The 16,997-nt window shown below is 52.4% G+C and overlaps 1 protein-coding gene across 2 annotated transcripts; it reads left to right on the forward strand.

Moving 5' to 3' along the window:
* Positions 1–7,485: 7,485 nt before the first annotated feature.
* LOC105694289 (protein drumstick) lies at positions 7,486–15,559 on the forward strand. 2 transcript variants are annotated; one of them, XM_023434259.1, is made up of 3 exons: positions 7,486–7,905; positions 10,900–11,346; positions 13,515–15,559. In XM_023434259.1, the coding sequence occupies exons 2-3, from the start codon at positions 11,117–11,119 to the stop codon at positions 13,600–13,602; spliced, it is 318 nt and encodes a 105-aa protein (XP_023290027.1). In that variant the 5' UTR covers positions 7,486–7,905; positions 10,900–11,116; the 3' UTR covers positions 13,603–15,559. The 2 variants fall into 2 exon arrangements, with proteins under 2 accessions (XP_023290027.1, XP_012270231.1); XM_012414808.1 differs by lacking the exon at positions 13,515–15,559 and adding an exon at positions 13,092–13,169.
* The last annotated feature ends 1,438 nt before the right edge of the window (positions 15,560–16,997 follow it).

Here is a 16,997-nt window from a genome sequence, read left to right on the forward strand (position 1 = left end):
CTGCCCGTGAGCAATCTCCCAACTCATCTCTGTGTGTAATAACAGTCACGGATGTCTAATGGTATATTATCGGGGACCGAGGTGGAGAAACATTGACAGCTGTCGGTAAGACCTAACCTTTTGTCGATATTATATATTAATGCGTAATCCCTGATTCCTGTAACTAAATGCGATTTCTTTTGGGAAAAAGGAGACAGATACCGGGACTTGTCCATTCTACATGTTCGGTGTACGCGGTTACATCGGAAAAATCTTTAAGGCGGTGTTTCTAATCATTAGCGATGCTCCCTGGGATTATGCCGCATCACGCGATCCTGGATTCGAGTGATCGACGAGCGATCTCGAGGATCGCGATACGCCGGCCCGTTTAAACGGGGACTTAAGACTTCGCACGTCGCGCGTCGACCGACACGAACCGAATGAATTATGCAAAACAGCCCCGTGTAAACGCGTCGCTAGCTCCGCGTTAAGCCTTAAGCCCCTTATACGTGGTCCCGCGTGGGGCCCCCGGGACTCGCGGGCCCAAAAAGGCCCCGGACCCTACGCCCGACCGACCATGAAACAACGCGCAACAAGACCGGCGATATCATTCCGACGTGGCGATAAATCGACGGCGATTTTGCGAGCGGCCCCGAAACGGGAAAAATCGAGCTGCTTGAACGGTCTCGTTTTAAGATAGCATTTCATTGACATAAAACGAACGCTCGAACCTAGTGATCTTCTAGTGATATTTTCTAAACAGACTTTCTTCGGTCGAAAGTTCAGAATTCGGTTTTACGAACATAAAGTGTCGGATAGCGGACTACTGGGGTTTTCAGTAAACTTTTTGTTTCAGAATTACAGATAGTTATATTAATTCCTATTATTGCAAATGCTATTAAGATTCTTTTCGCCTATGCGGCGAGAACGCATCGTATGACATGGAGCTATGTAGCGCTAGGTAGAATTAACGTTCCTAGATAGAATTTAAGGTTAAATTGGAGCTATTTCCGGTCTCGGGGCATTATCGATGAATTCCGATGGCAGTTCCGACGCAAAACCACTTTCTATCCACGTAAACCTCGCCGTGTAGACACCATTCTTCCTCACGAGGTGACGAGATGCGAATGCGCGATTGCATCACCTCGATGTGCATCGACGGACATTTTGAATGATTCCCATTGTGAAGTTACAGCGACCTTAACCTAGGCGAGAAAAGTACGAGGAGGTACGATTAAAGTCCTACATGCATAATTCTCTTATAATATGTATACGCATTCCGGCTATTCTCCAATATTTACGAGTACGCCTACTCCCCGAGGGAGCGCTGCGCGTCGACAAAGAGGTGCAACGACCTTAACTACCTTAACCTAGGATAGATCCGCTCGTGGAAAGGGAAGCCTAATGAAATACAGGACGACAAAGAGGGAGAGGCGAAATAACGACTGGAAGAGGGAAGTAAATCTGCCCCGCTCTCGTTCCCTCTGCCCGGCCGCGTTTACAGCCTTAAGGCCGCGGTTTAACGGCCTTAAGGCGACTCGAAATCCCGGCGGAATTTATCGGAGGCGGCTCGCGTCGGTCTTGCCGGCGATAAGCCGACGCCGACTGACGCTCTAAGTCGCCTAAGACCGGCCTCGCGGAAATTTCGGTATAACTCAAAAGCCAAGTCAAACATGGGCGTGTTAAGAGACGTCGGCGAATCCGTTAAAGGAAGGCAGCGCCGCGCTTAGGCCGCTGCGGGTCCCTCCACCCGCGGACATACATCGCACATAATACCGGTCTTTACGGCCGCCTATCCTCGAGCGAAATGATTAGTGGCGTGTTATTAGGACCGGGTATTATTAGCAGCGGATCGGCGCACGTAACGAGCGTTACACGCGTTCCCCGCGACTTATTTCTCGCCGGAGAAAACTCACGTCTTTATTATCGGTTACGTGGCTAGGCGACAGGCGCGCCCTCTTCCGAGTATCGAGCGAACCGCGTGCAGGCCCTAGGAAGGGGCTAGGGCATGGATCTAAGCATTAGAAGAAAGGAATGGAGGGTATTAGACGACTAACAGAGCGCGGGTGAAGATCGGGCCGGAAGGGGAGGGAACGAGTGGCGGCCATCTTTCTTTGCTAACATTCTCCAGTTATTTTAAACGATGCGGTATAATATATACACGCCTTCGTCCCTAGATAAGTCGGCCTTTATCCCTAGATACATGGATAGGGACTTTCCACGGAACTCGCAGGAAATAAAGTCCTGGACAGTTCTGGACAGTCATGGACCGAGATTGGAAAATGAGCGGGGTAGGTGGACGCGATTCTGCGACTTTTTTTTCTCTATTCGCCTTAACACCTCGACTACTATATTTCCAGCGGACACTTTTAGCCCCGGCGACATTTCGGGGAAGTTCGGGGATGGATCGGCGTATAGGCATGTTTGCCCACAGCCGTGACTTCGGCGGCCGAGATTCGAGTATGCAAATTTCTCCGGGGATTTAGAAAGGCGATAAGGTCCTGGCGCAACTCGCCTTTTATTTGCCGATCCCTGGAAGGAGGGGGCGCGCGCGTCGCTCGCGTGTATATTTCCCCCGGCGGCGGGGAAAAAAAGGCGCCCGGGACAAAGGATGCACCCATCCCGGGTGGAAGTGTCTCGAGGACGCGTTCCTTTTTGCATCGGAGGCCGCGCGTCTTCGCCGCCATTCCTCACCGGCCGGGCCGGCGCGAGCATCGAGAGGACGCGCTCGTGATTAAGGGGAAAGAGTAGAAATGTCCCGGGATAAGATCGCGAGGATCGGAGGAAATTTAAGCCCGGTCCTGCTTAATCGGCCGAGCCTGAGGATTCGTGGGGAAAGATCTCCGAGGGAATACGCCAAAAGGGTAAACCTTCGCGGGACAATTGCACCTATTCTTTTAAAGAGGCAAGCAACCGAACGCTTCGGTCGCAACCTAACCTAACCTTGCATTATTAAGAAATGCGGTAGCGTCTCAGACAAGTTCATGGACCCGATTTACGTATCTGCCCCAATTTTTCTAGCTTTCTGTAAAGAACACCTCGTGTCGCGCCGACTAAGCGCTCCGGTTATAACCTAACCTAACTAAATCCTCCAATTTGCCGACAATCGTCCGGAATTTCGGTGAGTATGCGTTTCTTGTCTAAATGGTAAGGTCGCCGGAATCGACGATCCGGAGCGGCGGATAAGGGCACGTATGCGTATTTATATCGCCGCGGATATGGATGCGGATATGGATAGGAGCGGATGGATGGATAGGCGGTGTGTCGTGTAGGAGAACCGGGCCTCGCGTTGCGGTGGTCGCAATAAACTTTGCGTCGCTTGTGTTGCGGGCGGAGCATAACGTGCCGCATACGGCCAAGGTGCGGCTTCATCCACAATCTCGACTTCATCCTATAGCCATTATGCGAGCAAACCCCCCGCCTGCCCCCTGCCCTCGGATAAAGCTACGTCCACAACCGGCGCGATTTAATTAAATCTTCCCCCACGTGTTCAGAAAAAAAAAAGGGGAATTATTTTCAGAATTTCTTACGTCTTCCCTATAACTGGCTAGGACTCGAAATATCGTTCGCGCTGAACATCCATAGTGGATATTTTGGAGATATAGAGCGAAGTCGCGAAGATTCTGGATAAATGAAAATGGGGGAAATGAAAATTTCTGAAATTTCTACAATTTGTTTAAGGAGGAGTGTCAAAGAGTGTCTCTTGGATCGCTGTCTTGTGAACGATCCATTAGGTATCGGTCGGCGGTGTGTACACACACGTTCGCTGGGCGCGTCCGCATATCTGCGACGGGCGACTTCACGCCGAGAGAAACGTACGTCTTTGATGTAGCCGCCGCGTGCGGGGGACAGATATTATCGTCGTCTTAGAAACTCCCCGTGCGCGAAGGCGCGCTCGTTTTCTTCCTTTTCGAGGTCCCCGGGAATATCGACGTCCCGATGACGAATGTACTCCCCCGGGACCGTCGACTCAAGGCCCAGTAAATTGAAGACGAGGCTTAAGGATCCCGGCCATTGCGACAGATCCTATGGTCGCGGCCATTTTATTATGGGCACGAGCCTTTCTTCTTTACGGCTTTTTATACGCGACCCCTCGCCTCGTCCGTTTGAATTGGACGTCGACCATTGGACGCGTACGACGGTCCGCCATCTTGCGTTGAGTTGTCCGATGCCTTTAATCGGTAAATCGCGGCTGAACGTTTGATCGAATCTTTTCTTTAACTTTTGCAGGACTGTTTCCCTCGTTGAGCACACTTTAAATAAGGACGAAGAGAACATCTACTAGACCGAGAGGAAATCGCGGATACCGATGTCGGTCGAGCTACTTCGTAAGTAGTTTCTTGTTAAAGGATCAGCTAATGATCGATGGAGTTGGTTGCAGGCCGCGCAATTAAGTTACTTGCAGCGGATTGAGCAGAAGCTGTGAGGAGTCGCGCACCGCTTAATAGGAAGATCCTATCTGGGGATCATCTATCATTCCGGTCCAGTCCAGTCCAGTCGCAGCTTATACCACTCAGACTCGGATACTCGAGGATTGCTATTTGCACGCGACAAAATCCATTACTCATGCCTCGTCAAGAGTCCCTCGTCGTGAGAGCTCGACCGGAAGCGAAACCACGGAAGAGGAAGGCTTCCTCAGGAATTCTTGGAAATCCTGGAGACACTCCCGCCGCTTCTGGAACTCACCTTTCGCCGAGGACGGAAGGAAAAGGAAAAGAAGACGTTTGGCGTGGAATGAAATTTTTTAACCGAAGAAGAACCAAGATGGCGCCATCTTCTGAACGCATGGACACCCTTCATCTTGCGGATTGCCAGTTCATTTTATATTAAGCAATTGGTTAATTGTGAAGGCCCAAGATCGAAAGAATCGACTTGGCTGTTTGCTAACCCTTTAGGGGGGTCCGTGGTGAATGTCGATTCGCGATCTGTCAGGAAACCATGAAAGGGCCTGATCGATCCGCTGACATTGGTGGCTACGGGCCCCCTTCAGCCTAGATCGCTCAAAAACCAAAAATGTCAAATGTGCTTTAGGACACGGCCGCATTCCGAGCTCCGAATGCGCGGTGCTCGGATCACAGAGGTGCCGCAATGTTTGACCTGGGCCGCCGATAGTGCAGGAAACGGAAATTGGTGCCGCGGAAACAAAGCCTGAGCAAATAGACTTTGGTACCCCGAAGGATATTACTAAGAGCAAATAGAGTCCGGGCTATCGGGACCCGAGAGCCGGCAAGCCGCAAGCGACAAATATTGTCACATCCGAGGGCCCGTTCCGGGGGCCCCGGACCAACCCCGAGCGAGATAACGAGGCGCGCGATTGCGGACCCCCGAATTAGCAGTGGGGCCCTAAGGCCTAACTCGAGGCCTCGGCGGCACGAGGGGTCCCTAGAGACCCTCCGATCCCGAGATAGGAGAAAGCCCCCGAAGAAAGCTGCCCCAATCTGAGCTCTGTTCCAGGGACCCTTTTGGGTCCTTTGGGTCCCACTGGGCCCTTTGGTTCAGCACGAGCCGCGGAACGCCACCCCGAAGAATTCCGCGGTCTTTCGGGGCCCGGCCCTAGGCAGGTACTAATTGAAATGTCAGAAATCATCCCCCGGAAAGGGTCCATTGGGACCGATGAAGCTGCCTCTTGAGTGAAGGGTGTCACTAATAACACCCGATGCCAAATAACGATGACGTGAAATTGATAGAATGGTCCTTCGTTTTTTCTTACGGGGCCACTTTTCCGTGACAATTCGATTATCGTCATTGGGTCTTATTGGAACTTAACGGGTAAGCCGGGGATTAACTGCCGCCCGAGATCGATGCGAGTTAAACGAACCGTAACAATTAGAGGCCTCATTTAGTCTAAGCGGTTCGATTAGGGCCTTCGAACTCCGCGGCTCACTCTTGCACAGCTTTCGCCATTTTGCGGGGGGTCCGTTTAAATAACCTCAAATTAACAAGGCTTTAAAGATCCAAGGAAACGATCGCCGCGATTATGAGGGCAATAACTCCTCGAAATGGCAGTCAGGCCCGATTTATCCGTCATACTGCAGTTCGATATTAGCTGAATCCTTCTCGTGGGCTTCATTGGGCATAAGGCCCTTAAAAGGCCGCCCTTGAAGTTAAAAGTAGCGCGGCATCTCATAGACTCAGTAGAAGAAGCACCCCGAAATCCTAGATCTCCTCTCGGAGGGTTGCGGGTCGCAGGAGCATCCCTTTCCTCGCCCTTCCAAGCGCGTCAGGCCCCAGCGGGCCCCAAACGCGGGCCCGCTGGGGGCGGTGGAGGAGTCGAGATGCTCCCTCGGAGGTCGTCCAATGAAGCGCTCCCGCGCGTCTCTCCGGGCGTGGCCAAACTCCTGGCGATGGCTCGCGGAGGCTGTGGAGGGGTCGCGGTCCAGCGTCTAAGTGGGGGGCCCGAAGCGACTACTGTGCATTTCCCACGTGCCCTGGGAACCCTTGCGGCGGTGCGGCGGCCCCCGCGCGCCCCTCCACGTCGGGCCCCGTCCACGTCCCGGGCCCCTCGCGTCGTCTCTCTTTCTCCGTCCGCGTGCGATCGACGGACGGCGGCGCTCTCCAAGAGAGACTCGTGAGAAGGGAGAATCATCCCGCGGGGAAGGGGGGGTCGATCGGACCCCTCTGGGAGTCGGAAGGACGAGGCAGCGCGTCCGCACGCCGATATCGGGCCAGGGGTCGTCCGTGACAGTGACCCAGGTCGGGCCCGGTCGGGTCCGGTCGGGCCCGGGTCATGGAGGTCGGCCGGGAGTCGCGGGGGCCCGTGACCCCATGAGATCCCCCGGCGACCCGAATCCCAGAAGATCCGGGCCCGACGTCGGCGGCGGCCGGGAGTTGAGCCCGGTCCCCTGGGTCCCCGGATCCCCCGGTCCCGCGAGTGCCCTTTGCCGCCGGTGCTACCTCCGCAGCCGCTTTGACTCCGGGATGTGGTAGTGGTGGCTACCGCCCCCGCGGGGGGCAGGAGTACCCCTGACGGGGCCCGCGCTTGCGGCGCGCGTGGGTAGGGCCCGCGCGGGCCCCGTCGCAGGGGCGGGCCTTGGCCGGGGTGGGGATGGGCCCGGGGCCCGGGGCCCCGCGCCTAGCGGGAGCTCAAGAAGCCGTCTCTCGAAGGATTTGTGAGTAACCGCGCTGCTATTCGGCGACCGCCGAGACAAGGACGGAGCCCCCTCGACGGGTAAAAAGCGCTACTACTTCCTTCACCACCGCCACCACCCACACCGACGCGCCGCCGCCCCCCTCGGGACGGGCCCCGTACACGTCCGCGCGTCTCGCGACTACTTCCCATCGGTCCCCACCGAACCGCCACGGGCCCGACTGTGAAAAGGGGCTCGAGATTGTGTGCGCATCCGACTACTTCCTTGGCAGCTCTCTCTGCCTCCTCCGCGAGGGGCCTAGGTGTGTGCGAGCGCCGCCGAGGAAGAGGTGTTACACGGGGCCGGGGCCCGTACACCAGCGTCCCGCCGACGGGGCCCGGACCCCGGTAGGGAGGGTCCTCCAACCAGAAGAAGCGGACCCCTTGGCCACGTTACTACGACCTACCAGTCTTCTGGGCTCTACTATTCGGGGCTACCAAGTACCAACCGAACGCCGTGGGACCCACCACCACTCCACGCCCGCCAGTCGACGCCAAGCACCCAAACGGTCCAGACCCGTCCTTCCTACGGCTTCCTTACTGCTTACCGCTCCCTGCCGGCTCCCTGGCCCATTACACGCCGCACACGACTGGCACCCTGCACCCTGCCGGCTCCCAGCCAGTAAGGCCCAAACCGCTCTCCTCGGCGATCCCCTCGGCGAGCCCCTCGCCCGGTCGCTGCGAGCGGACCGCGACGCTCCTTCGCGCTCGCGCCCGGTTTTCGACGCCCCTGTTACCATTGGGCCCACTGGGACCGCTGCTGGGACCGCTGCCTGGAAACACTTCGGATCTGCCGACCGGTAAGTCACACTTTTGCCCTCCTTCGTGTCTGCTGCGTCTCTTCGACTTCTTTCCGTGCCGCGATGCTCTCGGGCCCATTGGGCCTTGTTCCGTACCAACGATGAATTTCAAAGCAACATCGTGCAAATTAATTTTCTACAGTCGAGTGGATGTTTCGATTTATCGGGCTTTTTCTAATTTCCATGTCCCTTAGACAGGTTTTGAGCCTTGACTATTCTGGGTCCGTTGGGACTTATTTCGCGACAACGATGTGTTTCGATGTCAATTTTGAGAATTACTGCGGAATTTAATGCGGGAAATGGGGATTTGTTTTCGTTGAGGTTTATTTTGGGGCGAGGGAGGGGGGTACTTTTGGGACTTGAACGTGGTGGGGCTAAAATTCGGATTTTTGGAGATATTGAAATTTGAGAATGTCGTATACCAATCTTGGGGAGATTCTCCGGTGGGCTCGGCGCTCCTTAAATTCTCGGAGGTGCCCAGCTTGATCGATCGTTATCGATTTGCGTCATTATCGCGACAAGTCGTAATCTCGACGTCGGCGATTCCGCGACAACTCCGAGGTTGACACTTCCGCCAACCGGATAACCAGCCGGTCTTGATAATGCTCCGCAAATCCCGGTATTGACTCACCCGAGTCAACAGCGTGCTCCGCACCCACTCTCGAAGAGTGTCTTCCTCCGGTTACCGAAATGACGCAACTCGCCGATAGTAAGGCCCAAAAGAAATCGACGAGGACGGAAGTCCCTTTTTCGGGCCCATTAAAAAGAAAAGAAAAAAAAATACCGCCTCGCGAACGGCACAATGTGACAGATAAAAAAAACTCGCGACACTTTCGAATAACAATTCCTGACTGGTGATTTCCAAAATTTCAAGAAATCATTTAGGAAAATGAATTTTCACTTTTAATTTCACATGATTTAGGCGTCCGTCGGGCGAGAGCAATTATATCTGGATATCGAAAACATGACAGGAATTAAATAAAAAATTGTTCGGTAGTTAATTAATAATGCGCCGAGGGTGAAACATTATTTAACATTCCGTGTAAATCAGCAGTAAGATATTGAAATTAATGATTCTCGAAGGAAGTACCGAGCGTCCGTCCGACGGCCTCGGTGAGATTTCGCTTCTTCCTTAGAAATTGGGCCCGTTGGCCAAAGTATGTCCCAATACTAATATCAGTTCATTGAATTGTATAAAGTTGTGAGATTTATTCCTGGTTTCATGACTTTGCGGTATCAATGTTAATGATTTTCGACACCATTCGCCCGATGAACCGAGCTTGTCGGCGATAATAAGGCCCAATTATTGGTGGGGAATAATTCCAAGTGAAACTCCTATGTCTGAATACATTAGAAACAGGTTAGGCGTGGGTTGGCTGCCACCATTTCATTCGCGGTATCAAATGGGCCCGCGCGGCATTGGGCCCTTCCGAGGCGACATCGGGCCCATAGAAAGGGAGGGTGTGGTCCCAGCGCGTGTTCTCGGTAGCGAGTGGCCTAAAACCGGTAGCTCGGTTTTGGCGTAGGGCGGTGCACGGTAGCTCCTGATTGGTCCAAGAGGAACCGCCAAAGAACGGGCCCCCTCTCGTCCATCGGGCCCTGCGACCCAGCACACGCACGGTAGCCGCTCTTTGGTTGGCTGCTACCTTCTTATCCGTTTTATTCGGCCACTCCGGGGGGAAAGCGGTCTGGGACCTATCAGGGATCGGTCCCACTTGGGCGAATTTCCCCAAGGGGAGCGATTGGGCCCACTTTCTATTGGTCCCCAGAGAACCTTCTTCGTTGTATCTCTCGGTTCCTTGCATCTCCCTCGAATGGTAGCATGCACGGTAGCCGTAATTTTTGGGCCTTATTCTCGCCAACCTCTACGTCCCCCCATTCCGCTTTTTCAATGTAAATGTAACGCTTCTTGAATTCTCCTCATATTCCTCAATTCAGAAGACGTGAGATTTGTAACAGTAAAAAATTACATAATTTGACATCGGGGCCCTATTGGGCCCAAATTTTTCTTTCATTCTCATTCTTTTTACATTTCTTTAATATCGGAGCCACTCTCGTGTAGGGATCGCGTTCCGAAGGAGTGACGTTGGTCCCGTTTTGGTCTAGGCTTTGTTACGGCCACATAGGGCCCAAAATCGGGGGATTTCTCGATATCGGGAGTGCTCTCGGATGAAGGTTGAGGAGCGAAGGAGCAAGATCAAAGGAGTGAGGCCAACGGGCCCCGAAGAAGGAGAAAAGGCAGGGAGGGGACCCGGGCCGTGGTGGGGGAAGAGCGGGGATCCAGGGGGGAGGGCAGGAGCGTGCGTAACTCGGGGGCCCAATTAGGCCCCTCCGCCGGCGTTAGGCTCGCTAACCAACCGGGCTACGCCCCGGCACGCTTATTACTCATTCGGACACGCCACTTTATTCGAGCGTGCCGCACCAACCGGTAGCCGAGGATCCACAATGGCCGCGATCTCGCAGGCGAAACTCCCTCTGGGTATTGCGGATCCAAAGAGGTTAGGGGGACGGGGCCTCAAATGGGACTCAAATGTGACTCGGTTCTCCAGAGACCGCCGATCATAGACTCCTCACCGCTAAATTCCCTTGGTAGCAAGGACAATTAAGATGATATTCAATAACTCGCTTAAAATTGAGTCATTTCCCATCGGGCCCAATTTTACTAACCTCTTTCAGTAGGACGTGGACGCTAAATATATTTTTAGGATGGGGAGATAGATTGGGAATAGTTCGGTCTCTAATGCTCCGACTGAGTTTGGCCATGGTCACTTTGGAATTTTATTTTAATTAATTTTGAACGTGTAGAGGAAATATATTTTTAGGATGAGCAGATGGATTGGGAATAGTCCTGTCTCTAATGATCCGGCTAAGTTTGGACGTGGTCATGTTGGAATTCACCCCCCGCGCAGTCCCGAAACCTCATGCGAGTGATCCTCGATACCCCTGGATCGGGAACGGACCGATCTCTGAAGTTCCTAACGATTCTGTCCACAGGTAGCCAACCCGGCGCTATCCATCCACCTCCGAGAAGGCCCGTGATCTCATCCAAGGAGGCGAGACCAGGCGGGAGGAGACCCACCGGCCACCAAGACAGACAAAGAGAGAGCCCCTCTACAAAAGAGTGGGGAGGATCCCAGAGAGACAGAGAAAGAGAGAGCAGAGATAGAGAGTTCTCGTCTGGCAGAAGAGGGAGCGGTGGGAATTTATAAGGATGTTCGCGATAATGCCGATGGAGACAGAGGGGCACGGCAGGGAGTTCGGCCGGCGGCAGAAGATGCGCGCCAAGTGCACCGTCGAGTTCGTCTGCAAGTACTGCCAGCGACGCTTCACCAAGCCCTACAACCTCATGATCCACGAACGCAGCCACAAGGACGACGTCACCTTCACCTGCGAGGTCTGCGGCAAGTCCTTCAAGCGGCAGGACAACCTCAAGCAGCACAGGTACCGCTCTCAGCGACCTCCACTCGACTCGGTCCCTCTTGGTCCCAGCTGGCACCAACTGCTACCAGCTGGTCCCAGCTGGTACCGACCTCCTGTCGGCTGATCCTTGCACCAAGGAACCGTCTCCTTTTCCTCCAGCCAAGGTACCAAGTCGAAGTTCTCCCTTCTGGCGACGTGCGCCCGCTCGTCTGCATCCTTGCCTCTTGTCTCTTAGTAAGGATTAATTTTTTTCCCTCATTTTCCTGCGAATCTAGGCAGGATTTGGCATGACTCGACTTGGTATCCCATGGTATTGTGTCCCATGTCACCTGGATTTCGTTTTAAAGGGATATTTCTAGGAGAGTTTGATGTATTTCGCATTTTTTTCTAATATCAACCTCGCCTTCGCGGAAATCCAAGATGGCGGACGGACGCCGCTGAGAACTAGAGATTTGGCGGCGAAATGCCGAGTTTGCGGGAGGATTCCGGTATTATTGCTGGAGATGTGCTATCCTGCGAGTGATTTAATACGAAAACTGTGAAACTAGAGATTTTATGCACGGTGAAATTGCGTTTGAAGGTGTGGCGGCGTGCCCGTCGGGTCGTTGCTTTCCTGCGGTCTCGGTAAGGTGTGAAATACGTGTCTAGTACGTTTCGATGTAACGTTAATTGCAGTCAACTTTTTCACGAACCGGTTCGTTACGGTGGTAAATTAAGGGGCGAGGCAAATATTCTTTGAACATAATTCAGTGGTGACATGTAGGTTAAGGAGACTAATCCCTGGTGCGAGGAGACTCGAAATCCGTTTTCCCTTCGAAGGAGATTAACGTTCCCTCGAATTTCTTTTCAATCCTTCTTCGAGCAAAGTGCGTATATTATTTTCGCACGCGTTCATTTAACCCCCGGTGACATTTATTAGTCTCATCGTCCATAATTCATCCTGGAAGTAAGAATGAATTTCTGGCACGAATCTCATCAAGGAAAAACGGAATTTCAAGTATGCCGACCTGTCCTCCCAAGTTTGTAAATAAATTTTAAGGAAGGAAAAAAGAGAGAGAGAGAGACGAGCGTACGATCCTGCTCGGCCAGTTCTGCAGAAAGGATAAAATCCAAGGAAGGAGTTAAAAAGCGTTTTCATCGGAAAGTCAGGATCGTGGGCTCGTCGAGACTTGCACCTGCACGAACAATTGCACATTACTGATATGGTTCTCGTTTGTTTATAACGTACGATACAGTGGTTTCTTCTGGAATGACGAGCATGGGGATAAAATAACCCGAATACGTAGAAGTTTTAACGAGAGTCGATGGAAAATCCACCGGGTCGGAGAATAAATGCGCGATGGACTTGCCGGAACTTCTGGGAAAGAGATTTCGAATTGTTCGTCGAGCATGGTCCATATATAACCTAGAAATTAATGGTACAAACGTAGTTACGGGGAGAATTTCCAATAACCGATTTTAGTCGAGTTGTCTACTTACTCTCTACTATGAAAGAATGTTCAAAATTGCAAATAAAGCGCGAAAAAATTTAAAAAAGGGGAGAAAAAAAATTGTCCGGTGGCGGGATTCGAACCCTGTCACCCTCTCGGCATCCGTCGAGCACGCGACGCGCCTCTCCGGGTCCACATAACCTATAAATCAGAGCAAAACGGGCTCGGTCGCGCGGAAATAACGCGAGCAGGGCCGATAAAATAAATCTCTGACGGTGGATATACTAATGGATACTTTGTATGTAACGGCGGTGGTCTTGTTCTGTTCTGTTGTAGATGTGGGTGGCGGTGAGCGGGAGCTCTGAACCTCCTGCCTTCGAAAAAAAAAAAATGACAAAAAAGCGAAAAAAAAAACAATACGTACAGTCAGAACGCCCTCTTCTCTCATCCCCAGACCCTCTGACAATTTCCCTGGGGCCGGTAAAGAACTGGAGAGGAGAAATGGGGAGTTTGTCGGAGAGAGCGAGAGAGCCCGTCGGGAGATAATCGGATGACCGCCACCTCTAGACCCGGCATGCCTTAAAAGCTACATACATGTCTTAGACACTACACTCGGACCACCTTCTTAGTCACTTGGACGCCTTGGTCTGTGTCTCTCGCCTGCACACTAACCCGTATTCTCTAACACAATGTCCGACTCTTGGAGTTCTACCAGGCTGAGAAACCCTGACCCTCCGATTCGCGATCTCTCTGTTCCAGGAGCATACACTCCGTTCCCTACAAGGGCTCCAACGGCTACTCGAATGGCTATTCGAATGGCTATTCAAACGGCTACTCTAGGTACTAGAAGGCCGTTCCTGCCAAGAGACCCCGACCCCGCAGAACCCCATCCCCTAGGGACCTCATGTAGCGCTCTAATGTACCCCATCGCCGTCCTAACCCCACCCTGGGCCATCCTAACCCGCCCCCCAGTCCCGGATCGACGCGAAACGCGACTTCGATTTCGCCTGAAAATTAGAGGGAACGAGGGAAAGAATGAAAGAGGGAGGAAAGAGGAGAATGGGAGTGAGCACCGCTGCGCAACTGGCCCGGATCGGAGCAAGAATGGGCCCCTGGTTTGGGCTAGGGGCTGACTGGTTCGTTGGGCCGATGTCAGCCGCGGATTGGATCTGAATTCGGCATAAATGGAATTGGAAGTCCACGAACAACCGGGAGGAAGAAATTGGATCTTTTTCATCGGAAGGAATCGAGGAGGGCAACAATTGGGCCCTATTCGTGGGCCTCTGGTCTTTGGCGGTGGTAACCGAGTTTATGAACCAAGCCGATCTTCGCCTGGCTGATGTCCTAAATTGGAATACATAATAACCGACCATCCGTTCCTCGGGGATGCTACCGAAGTATACTAAGCCGTGGCTACCGTGAACCACGCCCAGGCCCGGGGCGACATCGGAAGATGGGCCTTACCACCTGGGACCCTCTGAGTCGGTCCGCTCAACTGAGTCCATCCTTCCTTCCGAGCTTCCTGCCGAAGAACGCTCGTCACTTAACGAACAGAGGCGACCCCCAGCAACGACCATCTTCCCCGAGATTGGGACCGACGTAAGTCCCATTCTCACGTCGGCAGAAATTGAGATCGAATCCTGAAATGACCCTCACCGACGTTTATTCTTCGCTTCAAAGACAAGGGATCAAGACCAACGAACGCGTTAACTTCGTCAGTGGACCTCCGGCCCAATATTTGGGCCCGCTCGATTGGGACCAACATCAAGAAGCACCGAGTCGGAGCATCTCAGCTGGCCCCCCGATTTCCCGAGAATCGAAGGCATCTTCAAAATCTCTGAAAAGAAGACTCCTCGGGATTTCAACATCAGGCCCAATATGGTCATCGGTTCCAGTTCGTCCGGGATTACTTTTGGGGATGCCGTCGCGAGTTCGCGATTTCGGAGCTACCGTGGGCCCCGCCCAGGCCTGAAGCGAACCTGGGAATCGGGCCCTGCCATTTGGGACTGTCTCGACGGGCCCTATCGGAAACGGGGCCAGTTTCCGTCACGAGGGACGACCTTACCGCCAAGGATGAAGCACTCGACCCCTGGGACACTCATCTCTGACGACGTTCGCTTCTTTTCCACCAGGTAAACATCGGGCCCAACTTGTCGGTTCCACTTTGTCCAGGCGCCGGGCCCGATCGAGCGGACCGATCGGACTCGGAATCGGGCCCGATTGGCCGTGACGTTCGGGACCGATCGTGATCGATCGCGACCGACTTGGTCACGCCGATCTCCCTCCAACATTTCCCCTCGTTTCTCTAGGCGCCATCTTTCTTTCGCGCCGCGATCGCGCCTCGTTCTGCAGCGTCCGAAAAGTGGTCGGAAAAATTCGGAAAAAAAAATCGGAATAAATTCGAAAAAATTGCCAGACGTCGAGCCGAATCTTGTCGTAGAATGCATTAGGCTTCTTGTTCAGGAAGTAAAATAAGACATTAGCGACAGAGAACCGCAATCGGCAGGGAAAAGTCTTCAACGCTGCGGCTTCTCGAGTCCTCGAGAGCGTCCCTGCAGCACCCTTTTCGCACTAACCAGTCGATTCGTAAAAAAGGGCAGAAAAGCTCCGTTAATAGCTGACTTAGTCACGTAACATTTAACACTTAACACGTCGCAAGCGATCCGCCCCTTCCCCGTTTCCCCGTTTTCCAAAAATGAGACTGCAGTCGCGCTTTGTACATAGCTTGACGGACAAAGACACCGTGTTTTTAATATTATTATTAATAATATTATTATTATATTATAAATATTGCGAGTATTATGAGCAGCTATTATTATTATTAATTATTATTAATTATTTTATGAATTTAATATCAGCGGATAGGCCTTTGAGCACGGTAGGCGTCGAGAGATATCGTAGTGCTGTACCCATGTTGTACCTAGTACTAGGCGTGATAATAATTTTATTAATTATTACTGTATATCTATTTTATGTCTACCGCTAGCATTACACGAGCCGAGGACCCGGGGACGTGGGGGATTTAAATCCTTTCTCAAAGAAGGTCCCCGCTTTCCTGGGCCTCCTCGGCGGGATGCAATTGTACTGTGGGACGTCCCACCACCAGCCTACGAAATAAATTTGCCAAGTCGAAAATTGTTACAACTTTTGGATTCTAGCACCCTTCCTTGCAGACTCGACGAACCACCTAGGCGACCCAGGAGGTGCTGATGCTCGGGGAAGATGCCGATACGAATTTTTTCTCTCTTAATCTCTATTTTATTCACCCGTGGGAGGTAAGTGTGGTTAATTTAATTGCATGTAAATTAAGTGCGAGACGCAGCGATGATGGCTATGGATTAACAGCGATGCACCGCATTGCCGGATGCATCGGAGTCGAAAAAGTGCTAATCGCGGGTAGGCATCTTCTATCTTCTTTCCGATGCGTGTGTTGCAAGCGCTGATCGCGGGGATTACGATCACGGGGCGAAGGGGTGCCGAGAGCCTTACTGCGCAACACCGTTGTCCTCGTTAAGTTACACGGAGGTGCATGTACTTTGTCAGAGGAGAACAGCCTCGGCGGATGCACCCGCTCGCGAGTGCACACATGCAGAGGAGGTGCGTGCTTCGCCGATCAGAGAAGTCTCAATATCGTGCGACGTCTTGTCAAGCCCCGCGTCGATGGCCGCCATTTTTGTTTCCGCGCGGGTGGCCGAGTCCTACTTTTAATAAATTGTTTATAAAAAGTTACGATCAAGAGAGGCATGCACGGTCCATTAAATGGAATTATTTGAATATTTCTAAAGGATTTTTGTGAATAACACAAACAAAAAAATGCACACGGAACGCGTATTTATTTAGTCAGAGAAATCGAAATATCGCGCGTGGTCGCCATTTTGATTTTCGCTAGGACGAACGAGAATTTGATTTTAAGGGAAGTATTAACAGAAAATTATAAGAAAGGGAGGTATGTATTACGTGGTTAACGACGTGGAATTAATTCGTCGATTGGTTGAGGATTTTCGAGAATAAAGAATACGACGATTTTGTATGCAAGTCTCGTGCACAATTGACACCTTTCCTTCCCATCATTCCATGGCATCGCACTCCTCGTCCTGGTATACGGAAAGTCGACTCTCACCACCCGGGGCAAAAGTCGTGACCCCCTCGCTACCGTAGCTCGTAAAGCTAAGGTTATCCCGGAGACTCCAATTTCCAGGTTTTCACCGTCGACCCAGAAGACGGTAGCCTTGACCCCCGATG

This window comes from Orussus abietinus, unplaced genomic scaffold (assembly GCF_000612105.2).
Source record: "Orussus abietinus isolate OABI.00-Male unplaced genomic scaffold, Oabi_2.0 scaffold6, whole genome shotgun sequence".
NCBI lineage: Eukaryota > Metazoa > Arthropoda > Insecta > Hymenoptera > Orussidae > Orussus > Orussus abietinus.

Coding starts and splice junctions, on each gene's coding strand:
- LOC105694289 (XM_023434259.1), top strand. CDS start 11,117: ATGTTCGCGATAATGCCGATGGAGACAGAGGGGCACGGCAGGGAGTTC. Junction 11,347..13,514: donor GACAACCTCAAGCAGCACAG/GTACCGCTCTCA, acceptor TCTCTGTTCCAG/GAGCATACACTCCGTTCCCT.